Source organism: Lingula anatina, chromosome 1 (assembly GCF_051362555.1).
Source record: "Lingula anatina isolate TDL-2025a chromosome 1, LinAna3.0, whole genome shotgun sequence".
NCBI lineage: Eukaryota > Metazoa > Brachiopoda > Lingulata > Lingulida > Lingulidae > Lingula > Lingula anatina.
Window position 1 is genome coordinate 34935212 of NC_141767.1, and position 24631 is coordinate 34959842.

General features: G+C 34.8%; 3 protein-coding genes across 14 annotated transcripts in view; all 3 read left to right on the forward strand.

The window, feature by feature from the left end:
- LOC106150372 (uncharacterized) overlaps window positions 1-5759 on the forward strand; it is a 32982-nt gene extending 27223 nt beyond the window's left edge. For 9 of the 12 annotated variants that reach the window (XM_087005953.1, XM_087005965.1, XM_087005989.1 and 6 more), the window contains 4 exons: window positions 2651-2949; window positions 4096-4236; window positions 4392-4616; window positions 5152-5759. In XM_087005953.1, the coding sequence (XP_086862079.1) occupies window positions 2651-2949; window positions 4096-4236; window positions 4392-4616; window positions 5152-5294 (808 nt within the window). In that variant the 3' untranslated portion in view covers window positions 5295-5759. The other 3 variants (XM_087005976.1, XM_087006014.1, XM_087006005.1) reach the window with 3 other exon arrangements.
- A 2949-nt stretch (window positions 5760-8708) lies between these two features.
- On the forward strand, window positions 8709-12138 carry LOC106172013 (uncharacterized). The gene is made up of 3 exons (XM_013552588.2): window positions 8709-9019; window positions 10190-10432; window positions 10785-12138. Exons 1-3 carry the CDS (start codon window positions 8965-8967, stop codon window positions 10994-10996), a joined length of 510 nt encoding a protein of 169 aa, XP_013408042.1. The 5' UTR covers window positions 8709-8964; the 3' UTR covers window positions 10997-12138.
- Window positions 12139-13224: 1086 nt separating this feature from the next.
- Window positions 13225-24230, forward strand: LOC106172024 (UPAR/Ly6 domain-containing protein qvr). Its single transcript, XM_013552601.2, has 3 exons — window positions 13225-13387; window positions 19870-20040; window positions 20401-24230. The coding sequence occupies exons 1-3, from the start codon at window positions 13318-13320 to the stop codon at window positions 20616-20618; spliced, it is 459 nt and encodes a 152-aa protein (XP_013408055.2). The 5' UTR covers window positions 13225-13317; the 3' UTR covers window positions 20619-24230.
- Window positions 24231-24631: the final 401 nt, after the last annotated feature.

Sequence of the window (24631 nt, forward strand, 5' to 3'; positions counted from 1 at the left end):
ATATAGTTTTGTATAAGAATTAAGAGTCAGAATAACTAGTTATTAACAATTTCACTTTTTCTTGGAGAAATGATGAAAACTTTCCATAATGATATAAGATATTAAATTAAATGTTGATAGAATTGGTTATATCAGAATTAGTCTCAGTTCAGAATTAACAAGGCATTGTATTTTGCACTATGCTTGTACATTTAAATCAATACAGTTTGACCTGCATTTGAACATTGTATATTCAAGCAGCATGTTATATAACAACTGGTACTGCATCCCACAATACCCTGCAGTTTTTCAGACAACCACCAGATGGCACTAGGGGTACTAATAGCCCCAACCTGAATGTGCTTTTCAAAGACGTGTGCAATTTGCCTTTGCGCATTCACTATTTGCACAATGTTGTTTCTAAAAACTGTCCTTTTGAGATGAAAATAACCTTCCACACATATTGATCCTACCACGTGTACATAGACCTCTCGTCTTTCATTTAACCCACAATGTCTGCTAAACGCTGCTTTTAAAGAAATTGTATTTACTGTATCCATTGAGGTGTTTACTCAGTGGCAGCACTTGAGCGATAAATAGGGGGACTTACTTGATATGCAGGACACAGCGCAGGTTGTGTGTGCAGAGGGCAGGGTTACTTCAGACATGTTAAGACATCCTATAGCCAATCATCTCAGCAGTGAGGCTCTAATCTTTGCTTTGGTATCTGATTATTTCAAGTATTTACCATAGAGGATTATCTAGGATGCAGAAACCAAAGCATATCAACCAGCAGTGCCCTTGGTTGTTCCCGGTTCGTTTGAAACCACTATGGCCGGGTGTACAGTTAACGATGAGTGTGTAAGTCAACTTGGAGATGAAATGTGTCGTTGTTTGTGTTTTGTGGAGTGAGGAAATGGGCATTGTTAGTAGATGTTAGTCGGTGATGTTCATGCTCAGGAATGTTTTGAAAATGCCAAAACATATCATACTACGTTGTCCGTGGTTATTTCAAGTGCGTACCCATGTGCCTCAAAGACGTAGAGAACGATTCCAAACTTACATGTAAGTCTGCATAGAAGAACTTTTTATTATTTCTTTTTCTAAAAGTCTTTTTTTTTAAATCTGCTAATCATGTTTTAATATTCCTAAAGATCAGCTTTTAAATCCAATTGATAAGTCCACAAAAACTACTTTGAAGCTGAATATTTTTTGAAAGCAATGGTTCTTTGTACCTGTCAGTTGTGAACTATATGTTGTGACAACACACAGCTCTTGGAGATATAAGTCAAATAAAATTTTGACAGAGAATTGGAAAATCACTTATGTATTTCACCTTTGCTACACCTGTTATGAAGCACAAGTAACTTTTTATCAAATTATGTAAATGTTACATTATGAAGTAAATAATTCTTCATAAGTTTATTGATCAGAGGAAGATCCTTTTATCATAAATCACATGTTGCTTATGGTGCCTTAATCAATGTATCCCGAATTAGCCCGCTGAACCTCATTTTTTCTTTTGTATTGTGCCTACAACCTCCAGTGAATATTTTATAAGACTATCGATTTTAGCACCAAATCTTTAATTTGTTTGACTTTTCTTACTCTCTTCATGGATTAAAACAGGTGTACAATCAGTAGACAGAATGTTTATTAGTTCTTCTAAGATGTGGTGTAGACAAATCCTACCCCCAGATGTAAGGCCTATAGCAGTGAAAGTGAATCTTATTCCTAGTGAAAGGAGACAAAATTCAGCTGAGAACAAACTTATAAAAGTAAACTTCATACAGTCTCCTGTGAAGTCGGCTCGTTGGTAAGGGCTTTCAGAATATTGTCTAAGTCTGTGAGGTGTTTATGTACAGTATAAATCTTCATGTGTGTTGAAATTATTAATGTCGGAAATATCAGCTTGTTTTGTGTACAGAGTGATTTAAGTATGAAAAGGAAATGTCAGTTTTCAAAGGCATTTGTGTTTGAGTTACATATTACTAGGTCAATGTTGGTAGAGATTGGTAGCACTAACAGATAGAGACTAGTATAGGGTGCCTTTTGATAGGCTTGACATTCGTTACAAAGGCATCCAGTGAACAAGTTCTTTTTTATACGATTACTGTTTTTTAATGAATTTTTCATGACTCTGCTGCACTCCTTGGCCTTCGTTCATTTCCTGTTCCAGCTTGTACAGTATAAGATGATAAGAATTTAACTCATTATATGTCGCTTGAAAAAAAATCCAGTAGAGGCTGGGAAAGTGTCTAGACATCTACTGTCCATGTGGTTACGATTTTTATATCAATAACAAATTCAGAAGCTAGATCCCAAGATATGCATTTACTGCAACTTCTACTATACATGTGTATGTGAAATCAATTATTTACAGCAGTGGAAAAAACTTCTTTGATTTTACCACACTGTATAAATTGATTTGTTCATGTTTTTCATGTTCTATTAATAGAGAAAACGTATTTTCAACCATTTTTTTTTTTCTTTTTTGTACTGTAGATAGGAGTTTTAACATGCTTTGAAATAAGGAGCGGCTTGTTTGTTCTCACAATTTTTCATTTCTAGCATTGGTCAACACTCTCCGAAGTAATTCCCACTGAATAGTTACATACTGTAAGTAACATGACAACATTAAATTATGTCATTCTCTTCTTTTCCTTTACAGTTCTACAAGCACCCCTCCAGTGCCGTTTTCCTCCACAGATCTGCTCAGCTCATACTCCAAAGATCCCAACCTAAGGCATCATAACCACCACCTCCATCATCACCACCACCACCATCAGCACCATCATCACCATCTTCCTCCAGATGAACTGCGCAGGAATTCCCAGCTTTCAGATCTGGGGGACAGGGACAGGTTACGCTCTAGTCATGATGGAAGGCAGGATGGTCAAGACAGCAGGGAGTTCATGGAAAATAGTAATAGTAGAAGTGGCTCAAGGAAAGGGACTATGTCAGACCGAGGTAAGACATGACTCGTGTTCAACTGTAATTGGTTGAAATGATTGATTTTGCTGGATTCTTGTCTAATTTAGTAAAACCAAAATAGCTTTGTAATAAACCCATATAAAATGTATTATGAATCAACTCGGGCTGTATTTCCACCATTGCATTGGTAGTACATGTACTTTATACCACTTAAATTTGCTTCCATTTTGTATTAAGTTTGAATTTTTTTTGTAAGTAACTTGTCTAGGATCTAGGCCTGGTTTTGCTTTCAAGCTGGCTTCTTTAATTTTGTGGATGCTGAAAAAGTATTTTAATAAGGTCCACCTAGGTGCTGGGAGAAGTAAATATCCCCTTTTGTTTGGGAATTTTGACACCTGAAGCAATTTCTTGTGCAATTCGATCTTTATATTAGTGTAGCATTGTTCAAGGTATTTTACATTTTCCTCTATTGAGATAGTCAAATATAGTTTCTATAGCATTTTGTTGTAGTGAGGCAAAGCTTTGGTTGTTTAAAATACCTGTATGCCTTTACAAATTGATCGATATTAGGTGACCTGTGTTCCCTCCTAAGATGTAAAACAGTTTTATTTTATTCTTCTAATAAGAAGTCACTATGAAATGTTTTTGTTGTGTTAACTTTAAAAACCAAATAACAAGTCTCATTTATGTGAGAGGCAGTGTGGTGTTATTACTGTGAACCTAGATAAATAAGAGTATCTAACTTTTATGGGAAAAAATATGTACAACATTTGACGAAGCCTAAGATCAATGTGATCTATATGCAACCTATTTAAACTGATAGTAAGTCAATGTTTGCTGTGGTCACAGTCTACAATGACTTCCATACTTAATGCTTGAAGAGCTTAAAATGTTTGTCATGGACATTGGTATTTAGAATTGCTGCAGGGAATCTATACTGTAGAATAATATTGTGTTCAATCAAGAGTCACTTTGACTACAATTATATCCAAGTCTCACTCAGTGTTCTTTGGTAATAAATTATTATTCTATCTTATTTGTTTAATTCTTTTCTGAAAAAAAATTGTATTACATAAGAATTAATTTTATATTACTGGCACATTACACAAGTGATTGGCTATGCAAAACAATTCTATGCACCAGTGAAAATAAAAAAAGTAAATGAGTGGTTTTATATTACAGGCTCACCAGAAAAAGATGCAGACGACAGACCACCTTCTATAGCAGGCCCAAGAGATAGAGCTCAATTACCTATAAAACCAAACTACTTTAAACCTAATGGTTTAAGAATGTCTGTGATCAACCCAAGACTCAGTGGATCTAGTATGTTCTTTATTTAACCTCATTAAATACATTCAGTGAAATTTACCATAAAAGAAAAGGATTGGTTCCAAATTTACAGGTACCAGTTCTCAAATAAAAAAAAATGAAATAGAAGAATAAGTATTTGCATTTAATATTGTTTCTGTTAACTTTAGGTCGTGATTCAGAGGATCTGGTAGCAACAGGGACCAACTGGATGCCCCTCCCATCAGAAAAACCCAGAACAACTCGCAGTGGCCAGTCTGTCAACAATGGTATCAGCAATGGCAGCTCTCAGGTTGCTGGACCCTTCCCACCAAAGCGCACAAATAGTCGATCTACAGCAAATCAGGGGTCCTCCACACAATACTCAGGAAGCAACAGAAAATCAAAAGATACAGGTTTGTTATTCGTTACCTATGTGTATTGTAAAATTCAGGATAAAGTAGGTACTTGAACTTCAGGCCTAGAGTAAAATTGAAAGTGGTGATCAGGTTTTTTATTAGCAATAAAATTGATCCTCTTGTCTGTATCTCTGAAAATTGATAAATTGATGTGGCTTTCAACCAATCATTCAGAGGGGGGGAGTGAAGATGTAAATTGTTCCCCCCCCCCCCCCCCCCACACACACACACACACACACACACACAAGGTTTACCAAGATAGATAAGCTAAAATGAGATTTACGTATTAATGTTAAGTGTACAGACCTGCATATCTGGTTGCTGAGCAATAGTATTAGTATTTTGCTTGCCATAAGCCTTAAGCATTGTCACTTTCTTCACCTCCATATATTACAGCTTTGAATATGTAAGCCTTTTTGTTTTTACATCACAAGCATATTGACAGAGAGAATCTAATGGAATTCAACCGCATGATATAATGTGTAAGGAAACCTGGAATCTTATGTATTTTTATGTTTTATTTTATTTTTAGAGCCCAAATATCCAGATCCAATGGTTGGTGCTACCACTGCATCCTTTCAGACAAGAATAGCAGAGCTAAATGCTTTGGAAGTAGAGACAATACGATGGGAAAAATCAAGAAAATTCAAGAAGAAACCAAAACAAGACTCATAGCATTTTTTAAGATAAAACGATCTGTTGTTCAGTTTTTTTTTTTTTTTTTTTTTTTTTTTTTTTTTTTTTTTTTTTTAATCAAAGGAGGATTTCTAGTTAAGACCATATTGAAGTTGTTTTAGGATATTTTTACATTCCTATTGCGTTTGATGTTGACCTACACAAATAGACAATCAGTTATCTTTGCAATAGAGCTTTAAAGAATTCTAGTTTTTATATTGTAATATGATATGGTTGCTAACCTATTCACTAAAGAATTTGTGATAAAATGTTACCTTGCCAAACATGGTGCCAAAGTGAACATGCGATGTTCATAAACTGTTTGACGTCTAGTAACGAGTAAAAAAAATGTATCCATCACAGGGGTTGCTTGGTTTTTAATTCTTTAAATTCTAGTCTTTATTTTTCAACATTCCACAAGAACTCACCAGTAGATACAACAGATTTGCACTTCATAACTTCATACCTATGACTTTGTTTATAAAGAAAAATTTCATAATGGGCTAGAATAAAGTAAGTTCTTATTTTTAGTGGTAATGTTGCCACTATAGACAATATATGCCTGATGTATATCCGTCCAACCTTTATGTGCCTCTACCAATCTGTGACAAAAAGTATATTTCAAAAGTTAATCTTGATTATTTTTGTTTAACATAAAGATTATTTTGAGGACTTGTACTTGGTGTTTATTTTTGAAAGGTCAAAGAAAAATATTTTTTCATTACAAAAGGCATGTACGAAAGTTTATTGCCACATTGATAGTGGCATTTTCTTCAGTTATCAGTATGTTTACTAGTACATAAATAAAGCCTTTTCTATTTAGAAAACTCACTTTGTTTTGTTTAACATCTGCTTCCCCATGCCCTACATAGATTTGCTGGGGATTTTTCAACTCCCAAAGTTATTGATCAGACCATTACTTGTTGATCATAACCTTATGTGTAATAAGTTTGCTTCTTTGAGCATTCATAACAACTTGATAAAAATGAAATCATAATTAAATCTCATACTGAAGTAATCGACTAGAAATCTCCTCTTGCTGGTATTTTTAGACAAAATACTTAACGTGGCATTTTCTATGATGGCATTCAATGTTGAAATTATCTGTTCCAAATTTTAGATAATTTAAATACATGTAAGTTGGGTTCAAAAGTATTATTATTATTATTATTGGCATGAAACGTTATCCATTTTTTATTTCATTTATTCATCTATTTATTTGACAAAGCTTCATTTTTTAGTCTTGTGTTACAATAAGATATGTACTACAACTTCAGAAATTGCCTTATTGGTCTTTCAGATATTACCATGCAGAATCCCATCAGTTTGATAGATTGCGTTAGTTGAGACTGTGATGCAAAGCTTCCATTGAGAGATCTAATCAGAAAAAAACAGTTTTTGGTTCTGTCCGAAACTGGGTCTTATAAAAAATAAGTTTTCATGCACTACTTTGAATTGTTTTGTCGAATCACGAATGTCGGTGATACACGGAAGGCGAAATATTTGGTTTAAAATTAAGTTAGTATTGAGGTTTCCTTTTTACGGCATAAAGGTTACTGTCAGGGTGTATGCTAATCAAAGTACCGAAAATAATATTTTCGTTCATCTTATAATTCAATAATGCATCTGCCTTTTTGCTGAAAAAAAAAACAATATAAATCCCCTCTAAAATATAAAATATCGGCGTTTATATTTCTCGCTACTTATCATAAGCACCTAGGAGAGTTTATCGTCAAGGGCTCTTCCTGTTTTGAGGTGAGATAGCAATCCGTATTGGGGCGTACCTGTACATGTAACTTCATCCCTGAACAAGATCTCATTACGAAAATTGGCTTCAACCCCGTGCCGTCATTTTGATTCAAATTCTGAAGAGCTGTAGAGCTTTAAAATTTAATAAATTGAATTAAATGTTTCTGCCATGGAGTTGTGAGCCCCTAATTTTGAACTCGGGTTTTAAGAAAAATCGCTGGCAAGAATATGAAATAGGCATACTCAATGGTTTCATTAAATTGACGTCGAATTGGTGTTCGTGGGTGTCAGGTTCGTGGGTATAAAGGTGAAATTTGAGAAATTGATTTTGCAATCAATACCCCAAAATCGCTATCATGAAATCATCGGTAGAATGATATTTGTGTAAATGCAAGAGAATTTAGTAAACACTGAAGATTATCTGTTATTATTAATTCAAAACATGTACGTTAAGACAGGGGGGGTGTCTAAACCTGTCCGTAATCTTAGCTTGTTACGATCTGAACATCTTTACTTCATAAGAAAAAAGCATCGGCCTTCAAAATCTAGACTGGGTATTTCCTCAGACCAACAACACCGAAGAAATTACAAATACAGGCTGTATAAATGAGAAAATTTCGTGTTTGGGAACAGGAAAAAAGTGTCAAATACGAGATAACAATTAATTTTGGTGGAGTTATTAGCGCCAGGCGCTTTATGTACACAGCTGTTTAAAAGAATGGGAAAGTAAAAAATATATATTAATTATCCGATGGATTCAGTGATCGTATTCACGTCTTGAATTTTTCCGACATTTCATCAATGTTTGTATCAATACAAATGTGCCTAAAACTACTTAAATTAACATTTATCATATACAACGAATTATTAAAACAGAATCAAGTTGTTACATTTTTGTTCGAAATTAGAATAATTTGGTTAAGATTTTCTCAATTTTACTCTTAAAATCGTCTCTCGAGACTAAATATAACACTCTAAAGTCTACTTTTTCTTTTTTTATCATAAAATACAAAAAAGGCAAAACACAAGATTTGGACTTTTCTTTATACACCAATGCAATGGTTCATATTTTTCACCCATTGTCCTCGTAACGTTGTACTGCATACTGAAAATAAAAAACAAGAATTTGCGCTATTAAAATACAAAAAGGTTAACTCTCCGTTCCCGAGGACGAAATTATGTACATTTGACACATGGAATCGAAAAATCATGAGCTAGTTATGACGGTTTAAACACACTTGAAAGTGTAGTTTTAATTTTCATTTTTGCTTTCTTTAAATCGGTAGCCCATTTGAAAAATTAAGATTGATGTTTAAAAGACATGAATGAACAAAATTTTTCGCCAACAGCATAGACTATAATGCGGATTAAACATATAAATGATAAAGGTAAGTTTAGTAGTGGTGCATTAAATGAGGGAAATCACGACTGGAGGGGGGCAAAAAGAACCACTTTGCTATGTTTCATAATATTTTTTCCATAATTCGAGTGATATCCACGAAAATGTTGTATCAAACGGTTCTACATGTAATTTGTCACTGGACAGTGGTCCCAAATGAAATACACTCTGCTAACTTTCTTTTCAAAGCCAGGCTTCACTGTCACATTCCACACATATATGAATGCGCATGCGTCACCCTCACCTGGATCGATAAACTATTTACACATACTGCATATGTATGACAAAAGTACCGAGCGCGTTCCTTGGGTCCACCATCTTGGAATAAGACGAGTCACCTGTGCGTAGAGGGGGACACGCAAAACTTTGGACCCTTTTCTCCAGCGATTGTTATCGAAATCGGTGGAATCGTATAACCGGTAGAGGTTTTGCGACGGTCATTTTTGTCTTCCTTAAAGAAGCGATTTTCAGGGTTTGCGACATTGCTAAGGTGACAATCACACACCTGGAAAGTGATACAGCATGACCTATTTAAGGAGTCTGGTTACGGTTGCCATTTTAGCAACATTATACAAAGGTGAGTCGGATTTTTTGTCTTCATTTTAGCTATATTTCAGTTTCAAATATGGACGGAAAATATTGATCGCTTTGCTGATGCTGAAACCCAAACGAGGAGTCGGTTAATTTCAACCTTGGATGGGGTGTGACGTCACAGAATGGCGGCCCAATTTTACACCTGTTTGTTTAAAATGAACTCTTTGGGTATCAAAAATTATTCAAATGCTATATCTAGGGTAGACACTGCAAGTAAACCCAGGTTGCAGATCAACAGAATTACCATACATGGAGAATGATTTGTACTTATCCCGATATTAGGGTCATTTCAATGACAAACTTTGCGATTGCGAAATACCCATGCAGGATCTAGGCATGCTAATCGACCAAGCTAGGTTTCTCAATTTTTTTGCATGTTTCTAATCGCAGTTTTAACTTAAAAAATATCACACCCACTCGATCTTTTTTATATTAGCTGTCAGAGAAAAATAAATTCTGCACTAAAACGGATAAATTAAACCAATGAGGCCTTGACGGTAATAACAGCATCGGGGTGTGCTTACTTTTAAAATGATGCAGCGTCAGACCGTCGTAGAAGGCTTATATGTGGGAAATGTGCCCTGTTATCCGGCTAATATCCAGAGAGAACTACGTTTTTGTCAATTGTGAGGACGTGTAGATCGGTGGAAAAACCCACTTGTTATTGCTGGGTACTTAAGCAAGTCAATATACCGATAATTAATCCAAGTTGATCATATGAACCACATTGATCAAATGACCAACGATCTTGCCGGTCATGGTTTTTATGTTACAGGTCCTATCTGTTTGCATTATTTGTTTTTCCGACTTGAAATGATATGTTAGGCCCTATCATGCTGTGTTTTACATCACTTTTGCATGTTTTAAATACATCATATTTATTTATTTAAAAAGAGTGAAGTGAAAAAAATGCATAAAACCACAACCCTTATATCTTCGACTTTTTTCCTAAAATATTTGCTCTACCGATATTTTAAATTAGACAATACATGCAATTCTTGTAGAAAGGCATTGCAGAAAGCCTTTCCTTTCACATACGAAATATAAACCAATGTAACACAAACTGTGTCTTGTTATACTTGTGTGTGACATTTCAACATATTTTATCGATATTATTACTTGAATCTTTTTTTTAATTCGATCTTTTTCGTAGTCACCTATGCAGTGGATTGCTACGAGTGCAACGTCTACCAAGGCGGTAATGGCTACCAGTGCCCCGAAGACTTCAGGGAGAGGGCAATTATCCAACGTCGCCAGGGAGGCGCCGTAGAAGACATCACCGAAGACACCCCAATCGATCGCTGGCTGGGCGAGGTTCCCATCAAGAGAGGGTGCGAGGCGTGCATGAAGTTCTACACCAAGGTGGAACAAAATCATAGGAAATACGAATTCACAAGTAAGTGGCATGGATTTGGGTTGACATTTTCGTTCTTTTGAATATAGAAACATGATATCAATCGTGATGACGGAAATCTATTGGTGCCCTTGGCGTTATGTAATAAGTGAATGGGTCAACAGTCCCGTCAGCTATCTGACAGACAATAAAATAGTGTACGGTTTTGTATAATTGCACATAATATCTTGCCGCCATATAGAGAGAAAAGTAAAACAAAAATGATAAACGGATACAAAAAACAAATTACGAAAAAAAACGATAAAAGGCTTCACAGTCACGAAATAAGAATGATTTATACCTTATTTTTAATTTTTCTTTAAACAATTTTTACGTGTCTTTCCGTTTATTTCAGCTGCTACTGTCGTCTCCCGTGTCTGTGCCGGCAAGGAAATCCATCTGACCAAATACGATCTTAACAGCTGTAAGAAAATGGATGCCATTGGAGGTGTTAGCGTTAGATGTTTCTGCCAGACCGATAAATGCAACGGTGCCACTAAACTCGGAATCACGTTCTCTTTAGTTTTGTCCTTATCTTTGTTTGTTTTTAAGAGGTTATTCTTATAACACAGTTTTGTTAATTGTTTTCTTGTAACTGTGTAATAGGCACTCCTAGTTCTCTAACATAACATTTTGCATTGTGCGCTATGCCAAAAGAGACATTGTTTTGTCATGGAAAATTGTACACGTTATGTAACGTCTGATATTAACTGTAGCAAATTATACTTCGATAAAAAAAAGTTTTAAGAAAGGTAAACCGAAATAGCGTTTGAAGGCTGAATTTATGATTTTTCATATTGTTCTCACGGTCACACTTGTAATTCTTCGAGCAGACTGTTAAGCGTTTTTGTATCTGCTATACATGTTTATTTCCCCAAAGTGATTATTGTGATTTATGAAACTACTTTATTTTTTATTTTAAAGAGATAAATGAATGATGTGGTCTTATTTAGCTTAGATTTAGTGTGAGGATACTATGATACAGTGGACGTTTTTTAACTTCCAAGCCGCAACAGAAGCCAATATCTTCGATTGTAAATACGCTATGGTTATATGGTTGTTAAACTGTTTGCATGTACTTCAAATTGTAGAGGCACTATGCAAATACGTATATAGATTTATTAGATGTATTGTAGACAACGTACGTGTCGTATTATTGCACCCGTCGTTGAACATAGTCCCAGTAAACGTAATTAATCGCTCGCGAACGTGTAGCATCACCCATCAATATATGAATGGAGATACTCAATACAGCAATAACATGGGACGCCTCTTTATGAAATCCCATTTTAATGAATGTAGGCATTAATGAGATTTTCATTTGGTGCGCCCTTAAAAACAACTAGCACATTTCCATCAGTGGCGACAGTCGTTCTTGTAGAATTCCCTATAACTTTTGTTTGAGCCATTTTCATAAGTTATAAGTGGGGAGGTGCGACACTTTTTCAGTTGGAGAACATATAATTCCAATCATTCCATACAATTTCCATCGTCAGTGGTGGGTTATTATTCCGTATTAATATCACAGATGTCTAGATATGTTGACGCCAAGTTGCATTTAAGTCGGTTTATACTGCCATTGGTTGTATTTAATTGTCCTGCTTAAAAGACGTCAAATTGCATGTATAATTAAGAAAATCTTTTTGACATTCATTGTGGATATTGAATTACTGACTTTGTACACGACTTAAATAAAGATTGTAAATACATATAGACTTACCTTATCTCTCTTTTCGCGTTGGCTATCAAAGTCGTTGTGATAACACCAAGGCTGCTGGAACAAGGTGAACAGTTTGTTGATACTCTGATTTGGTTAAGATTGTAAAATATGGATGATACAGAAAATGTCAAAACTTTAAACATTTTCCAGAGTTTTTACTCTCTAAACGAATTGAAAAAACGGGAGGAATATTTGCCGATTTTTTTTTAAATCGGACGAGAATTTAAACTGAATATCAGGTTTAACGTTATGTTCCAAATATGTAGAGTGGATAAGATATCCAAACCATCGAAGTATAATATTACACAGGAAAATGGTATACGACCCTGTTAGGAAAGGGAAAAACATATACACAGTGGGTCCAATATTTATCCTAATCTTATGAAAACGTTCAAAAGAGATTACTTTTTATCTGATTAATAATAAGGGCATTTCTCTAAGGTAACAAATATTCTGAAAATAAAGATCTTATGTAACGGCTATTTTAATCAAATCAATTCATTTTTCGTATGCGGCACTAAATTATTTGTTGAATAAGCACCTATTACTTAATTTGGGTGAAAAAGATTGGTGGAAAGATATATCTTCAAAATTTCAAAAAGATATAACTCGGCCTCGCATTTTTTATTTTTCCAAAATAAATCACCTTGAAACATGCGCTTTTGTGAAAGAAATACGTAAGCCTTCTTGAGCTTGTCGATTTTAACCAGCAAACACTGAACTTCGGCGTCATTTTCAGTGACTGATTTAGGGGGGTGTCAGGCGGTCCTGACTCCCCCCCCCACCCCCCCCCCCCCCCCCCTTGAATTTAGAATTTTGGCTAGCTGAATCATATTTAGTTCTAAACTGTACCAAATGGCATAATGTTCGCCCTCTAAAATACCAAACATTTTCCGAACCCTTCAGCGGGCCCAGAACCACACGCCAAGGGGAGGGGGAGAGTTGGCTTCGCATCCGCGGACCCCCCCCCCCCCCTTTAAATAATCCCTGGTCCGCCCCTGACTTTGACTCGTACTGTGCACGCAACTTTCTCGCCGACCGAGGAGGTCACCTTTTGTACGTACGTGTATGCCTACATGGAGCAAAAGCCATATGATACTTGTTACCAGATGTCACTAGTGCAGCTAGCTGGAACTGATTGATACGGAGCCAAGCAAGCACTTCAGAGATGGAGATACCTGTTCGGGCTTTGGGACTGTTTGCAGTATTTGGAGCTCTTTTAACGTTTTGCAGTCAAGGTAAGTGATCCACCGCAATATGCAATTAAAGAATTTACCAGTAATTGAGTTATAAAGTATAACATTGTATTTAAAAAAACATAACAATGACTAACAATGCTGCGTTATTTTCTCATAGTTCACCGCAAGCCGATTTTAGGTTCAAAGTCGGCGCTACGAGGCAGCGATTTCGTGCGTCAGTTGCTTAATTGATGTAGCCTGTCCAAATGTTGCTTCACACCTGGGATTTGTATAGGTGTGCTACTGGTTTTCAATCATGCCCACTTAAGAAACTTACAGTAGTAGTTACTAGTACTCCCAGCACTGACAATATACTAGTAAGACCGATAAGTGAGACACATGGTTTTGTCCAAATTTGCTGCAGTAAAACAAAAATATGATAAATCACTTTGTTTGCCACACAAAAGTTATATACAGTACAATTTTAATGTGTAAATTGTATATAAATGAATACAGCACACATCTTTTCATTGCTCTCTACCATCCCCAATAATAATAAAAAAACATGTATAGGGATCCTGGCATCAATATATATATATATATATATATATATATATATATATATATATATATATATATAATTTCTTATGAAGCACAAATGAAAGATGATGTTTCACACAGCTAGTGTAGTTTATGGCAAGTGCCACACAATATTAATACAGCTATGCTAAAACCCTAAATAGATTTTGAAATGGAAAATGTACTGTAACAGATAATTGAATAGGAAAGGAGAGCATCACAAGGTTGCCAGCATATAGAGAAAATTAATAATTAGATTTGAAGTTGATCAATTTTTGGTCTCTAAATATAAATCATGATCTTTAGGAGAAGGAAAATCATTTAAAATTGGTCATGAATAAGTTTTTTTAGTTGACTATATATTAGGCAAAACAATGAAAAATGGCAGGATGGTAGAAATAGTTGTGATAAGTATTTTCTCTCTCTCTCTGTCTCTCTCTCTCTCTCTCTCTGTATGTGTTTGTGTGTGTGAATGCAAAAGCAAGTGCTAGAAACTTGCAACCCCAGGAAACCAGTTAATTGATGACTATGGGCAAGGGTCATTGTTTAAGGTCAAAAGGAAAATGCCAGAAAGAAACATAACTGTCTTTAAAACAATTACAGTTTCCAGGAAAATATCTTCACATTTATATTACACTGCATGATCTAATCTCATCAAATCAATCTTCACCCAATCACAAATGAGTATATTGATTTTCACTATTAAATTTCACATGCTGCATATTGTATTATTTTCATTTGAAGCCCACATTGCATTTATAATTGTTTTCAGTTTCTTTTCTCTCAAAGAAAACCTCTGAACATAGCATCTTCTTTTCTATGCCAGCTTATTTAAGGCATCAGACTTGATAATCAGTCATTGGTTACCAATCCTTATGTTATGATTGATTGGCTGGGCATTGGGTTGAATCACTTAATTGGATTGACTGAACCAGCAGGACAAGAAGGAAGGCAGACTAAAACTAAATCACTTGATATGTACATAGTATGCACAGTTAAACTGTTCTACCCCATGTATCTATCCATCATCCATAAATTATAAATCCCCCACAGATATCTTTTGTTAATTCATCCCTCATACTACTGATTGATGGACTTGTCAGTCTGAATAATAGGATTTTGCTTTTTGTGACCTCCATCAATACAAATGATGCCAAGATGATGAGGTTTATTAAAACACATGAGAATTTTATCGTTGTGAAACTGTACTTTAATAGTGGGGAAAAAAATCAGAATAAAGACAAAAAGTATTTTCTGTGTATGCACACAGATGAACATGTGTGTTAGTATACTCAAAAGCATATGTGTGTTTATGTTCACTTGACAGGAATATGCATGCTGTATGTTTGACTGTGCATTTTGAAGTATGAAACATACCTGGAGATGTTATCACAGTGAATGTGATATATGCTTTATTCAGTTGTAGGGTTGGTTTTCAGTGAAATGCAGGTACATGTACTTACTCTCAGTATGTATGTTAAATAGTACACTACCACCCCTTCTTGATATATATCTGGGACACCTCTTGCTGATGCTCTGTGTGTTCTGGCATATATCACTCAGGTGTTATATATCATCTCACATGTATGTGCATTTGTGTATGATTAATTATAAAATTTTCCTCAATCCATGCTCCATCCTTTTACAGGTTACTAGTTGCATTTTCTTTGATTTAAATGTCAGGTTCGGTAGCAAGTGTATGTGGAGCACTGCACATGGGAGTGGATGGCAATCAATATTTGATAGTTACTGTTCAAAATTGAAGTGGCTTTTTCATTGTCAGTGTCCCTTGGGTGTATGGGTAGTGTATTGCAGGCCATGGGTCTTGTTATGTTTTCATGGTTATGTGAAACAGCTGATTCTCTGTGATATTTAACTCTTACATTGGATACACCAGTAGAATTATATATTGATGTGAAAATAATTGGTCCCTTGGAGTTTCATAGGGTCCTTTGGAGTTTCACTTAATTATCTTTTGTTGTTTTATTAGACCTAAACTGGTAATTGCTTATTTCCCATTTTGTAATCTTCTGTAGATTTGTGGAGTTAATTTCACTCATTGTGTTAACTTGTATTGATTCCATGCAGGCTAGCTGAGCTGGTGTCAGGATGATTATTTTGACTTGGTTGAAATTAAAGATGTCTTCCAACTGTGGTCACTTAGGCCCCATTCAGAATGGATGATCCGAGTGCTTACTGAACCGCTGACTAAATATGGCTGACCACAGTTCAAAAGTGATGCCGCTGATTCCTAATGGTCTCCCTGCCTCCACATGGGCCGTTGCTGCAGGGGCTTAGCAATTAACCCTCGGAGCAGAGATTTAATCTGTAAGGAGCGTGTGGAGTCGGAGAGATCATCAGGAATTACATTTAGCAGCAGAGCTTTTGAACTTTCGGCGGCCATATTTAGTCAGCGGATCAATAAGTACTTGGATCATCCATTCTGAAAGGGGCCTATAGAAATGTCCAACTAATATCACATCACTGTGTTAGTAGGTGATCAGAACACATCTGTTAGTCACCCAATTCAAGATTGCATTGTGGCTGGAAAAATAAAAATTGAGACTACTTTCAGCAAAATCGAGCAAAAATGGATGATTTTTGAAACCCCTTGCCTATTTTCCTTTGGTATTTTGACACATTGATATATTATGGGGCATTCTATGATAGTCATTTTGCATTACAGATAGAATTTTGACTCTTAAAGTTGTATTTTACAAAAAACTATAATGAATACATACATGTAGGTCAAATTTGGCATGAATATTGATTACTGCTTGTCTAAACTTGTAACTTAAAAACTTCAAAAACAGTTATTAGTTTTTGAGAAATATTGATCACCATTGCTATATTTAAAAGTCCGTGTTCAGTAAATGTAGATCTGTGTGATTGTCTGGTGACCTCATTAAGAATTTTCCAGTTTAAATTAGTTCTGTTCTTAAAGGACAATGTTCATGTAAAAATCCATTTCTCGAATTTTGAAGATACAGCACTCAATCTATACACTAGAGGTATGTTTTAATCGATCCCCGCCATTTAAAAATTATAAAAACAACCTGTTAGTAGAAAAAAAAGCGTTTTAGTAAACCTCACCTCAATATGCAAAAATGAAGCAACAGATCTGGGTCACGTGGTACTGTGACGACAATCACGATAAAGGTCTATGAGACTCAACTGAGCTGCATGGTGCATAAAGACGGAGAAGTTAAGGAAAGTTGTGTTGAACGGAGTTGAGGAATTTTCGTTATGCCTCTGTGTGTTGCCGTGGGATTCACCAAAATTGCAGCTCTCGTTGACAATCTTTCTTTGTCTGTGACGGTCTTCCGTGACTTACTTACTAACTTCGGTGTCAATAGTTGCGATGCTCTAGATCATGGTCACCTCAGGTGGTTTAGATCATATCAAGAGCTGGTAGTCTTTCAGATTAACTGTCATCAGTTGGCAAACTTACTGATTGCTGATGCATTTTAAATGCATTGTAGTTGACCAAAAGCTCGTTTACAACAAACCTGTTAATTATGCACCGCTGCAATTCCCAAGCCAGGTAATAACAGGTATGAAACTCGTCTTGGTGGGCTTTCATATTTTTCAATATATCTCATTTATTTCATGGGGTTATTTTATTGGTATTTGTAAATGACGTTAAATATCAATACTTAAACAATTAAGTTCAAACACGGTCGCGAACATTAATAAAAGAAATTGCTCTCAGGGTATCTTGAAGCTTCCGTGGAAGAAAACGTGTTGAGGAAAAACAGGAAAAAGAGCGTTATATTAAAGAAAAAATGGGAACTGCTATAATAAAATGGTTCGTTATCCTAATTCGTTTATGCTTTGAGGATTTGTTTCTGAAGATAATTTCATCTGAAATATTAAATAATTTAAAAGATTGATTATTTTATAACTTGAAACGCAAATTCTGCGTCAGTACGCAATTTTTTTTTTTTTTTTTTTTTTTTGCAAATTTGTAAGCTTATAACACCGTGCTATAAAGATCTACTCAAGAAAAAAATTTGCTTGGGTAAAATTGAGTACGGAATGAACTGGAGACACTTGGCTTGTCATTAAGTTTACATGAAAATATGTCAGGTAACTTTATACTGTCTTTGAAAGAGTAAAGATTGAAAGATAATTTTAGACAAACTTTGACGGGGGAAATACCTACAAAGAGTAATGAGCTATTTCGCCAACATCTTGTTGAAAATTTTACACTGCAATTCTATTCAAATAAGCTAAGGAACTAATTGCCAAATTAATACTCTCATCACATAACAGGGGGGTAACCAGACCTGCAAAAATTGTACGCACATATTTTAAAAGATTACAAGCACATACAGCAAAATGTAAACTTACGCAAAACATGAAGGACAGCGTAATCACAGCAAATGTACCTCATATAGTAGCTTAATTTCCATTAATAATAAAATCATCATTTAAGTCAAAAATATTCTTGCGATTTAATAACTATTTTAATTTACCCAGAACGGTATATTTATTTTAAAGGCGGTTAACTGAAATATAGTTTTATGATTTGTTTGTGAAAATTGCCCATGTCACCCTGTTAGTTTGGAGGTCTAAGCTGGATCAAGTCCGTGTTAAAATTCCTATGAAGTTGTGCAGGAAAAATTCTTCCTTTCTTTCTCTAGCTCCTCGATAAACCTGGTGTTCAGATTTTATCTAGTACCCCCAGGTCTACGGGAGCTGCGCTTTGAAACTAACGCACAGGTAGATTTTTACCTGAGATAACTGGAGTAAAGCTTAGATAGAGAGTGCGTTCGGTACAAGCAAGACAAATTGAATGCCATTTAACCCTCTAATTAAGAGGTAAAGGAAGTTCCAGTTAGATGGATGATTAAGATAGGACTTGTAAAGGTAACGGGCATTGTTTACCTCAGTTTAATAAAAGTATGCAAGACGGAGTGTCAGCGGTTTAATAAAATAAATTTAATTTCACAAATAACATGGACCTCATATGCAATAATCAACATTTCCCTTAACTCATTCAAATGCAGTGTTTTATACAACTTGGGATAACCATAATGAAATGCTTGTTAAAGAAATGACTAGACGGGAAATGGTTTTACACAGCTTCACGAGGATTTAGACCCTTCGGGTAAGAGATTTGAATGAGTATAAACTTTTATCAGAAGCCAGAGAAGTCATCTTACAGGTAGACAATGCAGCTCAGTTTGACAGCTAAGCACGCTCTGTTCTCCAGTGGCTCGATTGTCGTCATTGGACCACGTGACCACGTAGCTCATTAACTCCCAGGCCGAGCAAATAGGACGTTTTTTAAAGCCAAAAATTTACAAAATGAGCTTTTAATTTGTGTATTTGGATAAAGATATCGTTAGTTGGGCATGTTTTCTGAAGAATATGTTCCGTTCAGGCCATTCTGACGGCATGAAGCAAACCCTTTAACGCAACCATAATTTGCTTTTTCTCCTGGGATTACTAGTTGTTGCAAAAGCATTATTGTGATAAACTGGGAAAAGCATTATTTGATTCAAATAACTTCTTTGGCAATCATATTGTGATGATAAAATATTACGAAAGGATGGTATTAGGAATCATTTGAAAAAGCCCAAATTCTTGTGACCTAGGTCTAGAGCTTAGCCTAGCAAGAATTCATTTAAAATATCCTTGAAAATTTAGCAGCTAAGTGTTATGTCTTATTTCCACTTCTTACTGCTCAAAATATAATCCATCTATTTATGCCAAGTATAAACTAGATAGTCCTGAGAAAAATAGCCATTATTTTTTAAATGGTCCACATATTTAAAAAAAACCTTCATAATAGGACATTAGGCCATCTTCAAGTAATCAGCCTCTGTTCACAATTGTGTGACTGCAGAAAAGAATCTATAAAAAATAAAAATTAAGAAAATTAAGTATCCAGCTCAGACAGTAGATTGGTGCATTTTTTAACGAATAAATTTCAACTTTTCTGCTCTTGGTCCCAGGTGAAGCTCGATTACTCCAGTGTTATGACTGTACCAGTGAGGACCATCTGGGCTGTAAAGACCCTTTCAATGCCACGGACTCGCTGCAGGTGTGTGACAGACAGCACGACGCGTGCCTTAAAGTTGTGGCCACAAACACCAAAATTGGAAATGATGGAACCAGACATGAAGGTGTGTGAAAAATTACTTGTCACAAGATTTTAGTTTTACTTTTGTGCAATATCTTATTTATTGCCAAGTTTCATTATGTTAAATGCAGTGCTAGAAATTGAATTCAGCAATTATTTTGCATGTTCACTTTATAGTAATCATAAGTTAGTTCATTGAATTGCCATAATTTTTTTTTATTGAAGTCTCAACAATTTTATGTATGATGTCTGGTACTGAATTTTACATTGAAATCACTTTTCTCCATGGAAAACAATTCTTTGCAAAAATAGCTATTTCATCAAAACAGCTACCATGTTATGGTACGATTATAAACAGCATGACAGAGTGACAAGTAATTAATGTCTTTGTTTTTGTTTCCAGATGCTCGCGTAATAACTCGCCAATGTGCCAGCATTCCCACTGGTGGATTTGCCAAACAGAACGATTGTTACAAGACGGAGGCATCCAATGGTGGGTATGTGGAACAGTGCTTCTGCGGTAGTGACGAATGCAATGGCACGAGGGAAAATAAATACTCGTTAGGCATGCTGCTTGTCTGTGTGGTTGTGGTGGCCATGCAACTGAGTAGGAGGTTTTAGTGGACCTCTGTTGACCGTCACACCAGAACCTCTGCTGATGTTGCAGTGCTTCTCAGAGTGCAGAGATAGAAAAGGTACCAACACTAAGATAGTCCTCACACCAGCACACATACTTGGACAGGTGGTTAGCTGAAAAATGTATTAGTGAAATCAACTGTTGGTGCCAAATTCATAATGAATTGTTAAATATAGATATTTTTCGGTGATTTTTACAATACTTTCGGCAAATCATGTTATTTTTGCATTTGGTGTTTTGTTTATAGTGTGCATGTGCAAATAGATTTTCAGTTTGAAAATTGAAATTGTTCTATAGCATCCCAGAAATTTCTTTCAGTACATTCATTTGTTATTTGATATGTTATATATTTATGTAAAACGTATTCGCTTCAGCATGGGGATTTTTGCAATAAACATATAAACCAGTTTTAGTTTTTAACTAAAATTAATTTGTGGGACATTAGTAATACCCATCCATCATTCCTGCTGTACATTTAGTGCCATGATATTTACAGTCTATAGCTGTAACTTGCCATAATTCTTAAGCTTCCAGATTTAAAGCCATATGCATTTATTGTGTTATGAAAAATATGATTTTAATATAGGTGCTTTGGGCTACCTTATAATTGTGCCATATTTCCTTGCTTGGCGGCACTTGCTGACAATTCAGGATATATCCATGAATCTTGTTTTTTACAGACAGACCAAGTTTCAATCTTGTCACTATTTTGATGCTTTACTTAGATGATAAGATAGCCATGTATCATTACAGGTACATTTACAATAGATACAATGGACCAGACAGTAGTTATATTGAATATTGATAAAAATTAAAGAGTACAATGTTTCAACAATACTTCTTAAAAGACTTATAAGCATTGCTGTTGTTATTGATGTGATTAAAAATAAGTATTTAATAGTTTACACATATTTAGGACTATAAGAGACATAAGGTGGGTAACTACAATTCCAAAATGAGTAGATAATATATTATATGGAAATTTCCTAAGAAGATTTCTCTTCCGATGATAATTTGAAAGCTGTAGTAGGTAAATTTGGGATGTTTTGTCATTGATTGACATTGATATGACATGAGAATGCTACTTTAAAGATGAAAAAAATTAGTTCAACCTAGACAAAATATGTTCATGTATAAATGCAAGACTCCGAGATAAAGATCACATAAGGTATTGGGAAAAAATCAATATCTGCTTTGATAGAGTATTTTGTGCCAGTAATTTGCCCTGTATACCTTTAAACCCAGATGTTATTCGAAGAAATCCACAATATCATAACGAGAAAATTACTCTCAGCAGCTTGCGTCTGTTTCCTGGTATTCAATCTTTGAAACAAGCCATTGGTAATGATTGTAAATTCCAATCAGAAAGATTGCTCAGACACTTGGAATGGCAATGAAAGGGCTGTCTTCTCTGGTTCTTGTCTCTAGAGCTTCCAAAGCAATACATGTCGGTTATGTTGAAAACTGTTGGGTGACTGTATAATCTCTATGCAGATCATCTTCTTCCTGACACATAACAATTGAGTCAGTTGCCGAGATCACTGCTTCTCTGTTGGTGCTCACACTGGGAGCTTTCTTCATTTGAATGAAGAATCTAGTCGGTTTTATGGGAAGCTTTTCAATCCGAGTTGCAATTGGCTCTGTACTTATTAAGTCGGTTATCTGCATCGTTTTCATGACATTTGGTTTACTTCACAAATGGTAGTCAGTCAATTTCCTGGTTTTCAACCAGTTGTTTATTACCATTTCTATGATGGTTGGCATTTTTTTTTTTTAATTTCAAGGCAGTATCGAATAAGTTTGTGGGCCAGGTGGCATGCAGTCCACTAATAGCACCTACTAGTTCCCTCTAGCAGTTTGCTAACAAAACATTGGCCATCAGATTCCAAGATGCTTCTCAGCCCAGGGTTCTCTAACATTTTTTCATTCAGTACATATGTGATCCAGTTGGCTCACATTAATGTTCATGTTTTAGGTTTTCCTCTGATAGCTTACATAAGAATGATCTGACTACTTGTATTCTTTGAATAGTATCCTGAGCACCAAATCGTACCAGCCTTATACCAGCATATCATGTATATCAAATGTTGAACAATGTTCTGCATCAAGTAAATGGAAACAGGATGTTGTAAGCTGACTGAGATGGTTTGATTATCAGAATGGTTCTTCATAAAAGTTTTACCTGCATCAGTTGAATATTGATTGGTAAATTGGAGAGTTTTTCATTTAAACTACATGCAAAAGCAACTTAATAATTAATTTCCAGCAAACTTTTATCTTATTTATTTATTTATTTATTTATTTATTTATTTATAATTTATCACGTAAACAAATCAGACTTCAAACTTAATATCACAGACACATTGCATCTGCATCATTTGGCGAATGTATTCTTGGATGTTTCAAAATAACCAACATTGTAGGATAGTTTCCTTTCTGTGCCAGTTAGACGTTTTAATATATATATATATATATATATATATATATATATATATATATATATATATATATGTTTGCAGAAGTCAACTCTAGAAGATTAAGAGTTGCATTTTCAAACTCTGCTAGATTTATTATGATGATGTCAGGATATATTGTTGGTCCCATTGAAAAGTGCAAATTCATTTTTGCCATGTAAGAATGATTACAGGCAGTTCCCATTTTTCGAATGGTGCTAATTAGAAGAAATTTAAAGAATGATAATGGCCATGATGGTATTTTTCTGATTATCACACAGGTAATAATTTCAAGGTATTTTATGATATCAACATATGTTTATGATTAGGAAGGAAGGTAATTAATGCTTAAAGTCTTGTTTAAGTTACCTTATTAGAAAAATGCTAAATATTTCGTACCGAGTGTATAGTGATTTTATTGGTATTTCATTTCACTGCCATAGCATACAGGCACAAATAAAAGGCAATGTCATGCTACAAGCATGGTCAGATTTAGAACATGCACAATCAAGTCTTCCTTTCATAAAATGTTTCTTTTTGAATTATCGCTCTCTACACATTTATTTACTGTCCTCATGCATAAATTCAGTGTTTTAAACTGTATGCAGTGTCACATTATGTTTTGGGGCAATATTTCTTCCAGCATTTCTTGTTTGCCTCTTTCAGTTCTTATTCTCCTTGAATTTCTCACTGTACTGTCCAGAGCACAGTGAGAATAAAGCCATTATTGATTTTCCTGAAGTATGGAATAGAACTTTGTTGTTGGACTTTGTTATATTTACTAACTCATTCACTATGTATATAAAAATTAGCATTTACATATCCTTTATTTACTTATAGGTTATTATTAGTTGTTATAATTAATTATTTTAAAAGCACATTGCTTTATGTAACCTGATGTGGACAATTTTTACCCAAGCAATTGCTTGTGGCAAACTTGTGTATGTCATATGTGAAAGTATTTTAATATTTTTGACGTCTAATTCACATTGACTCTTACATTATTGCCGTATTTACCTTATAATATATTTCTGATGGGCTTATTGTAATAATTTAAAAGATATTTTTCCTCTGTCTCACTTTGATTCACCTACTGTGATGTAATTAAGATTCCAGTTAAATAAACCAATTGTTTTTACCCAAGAATACCGTGTATCTAAATTTCCTTTTTAACTTGATTTAACTGTTAAATAATGCTGAGTTCCAGTTAATTCCAGTTAAATAAACCAATTGTTTTTACCCAAGAATACCGTGTATCTAAATTTCCTTTTTAACTTGATTTAACTGTTAAATAATGCTGATCATCCTACTGCAATATTATACAATATTGCATGCAGATGTTTTTATATCATCTCTGAATACAGATTACAGAGTTAATAGCATATCACGTCTTTTGGGATTTTGTTTTACAAGACTGGCCCAGCTGGGAAGAGTAATTACTGCACAGTCATGGTAAATTATACATTTCATTTAGCTATACATGTATATACATTTTTATTTATGTGTTTAAAGTAGCTACCATTAAGCTATATTTACATCCAAGT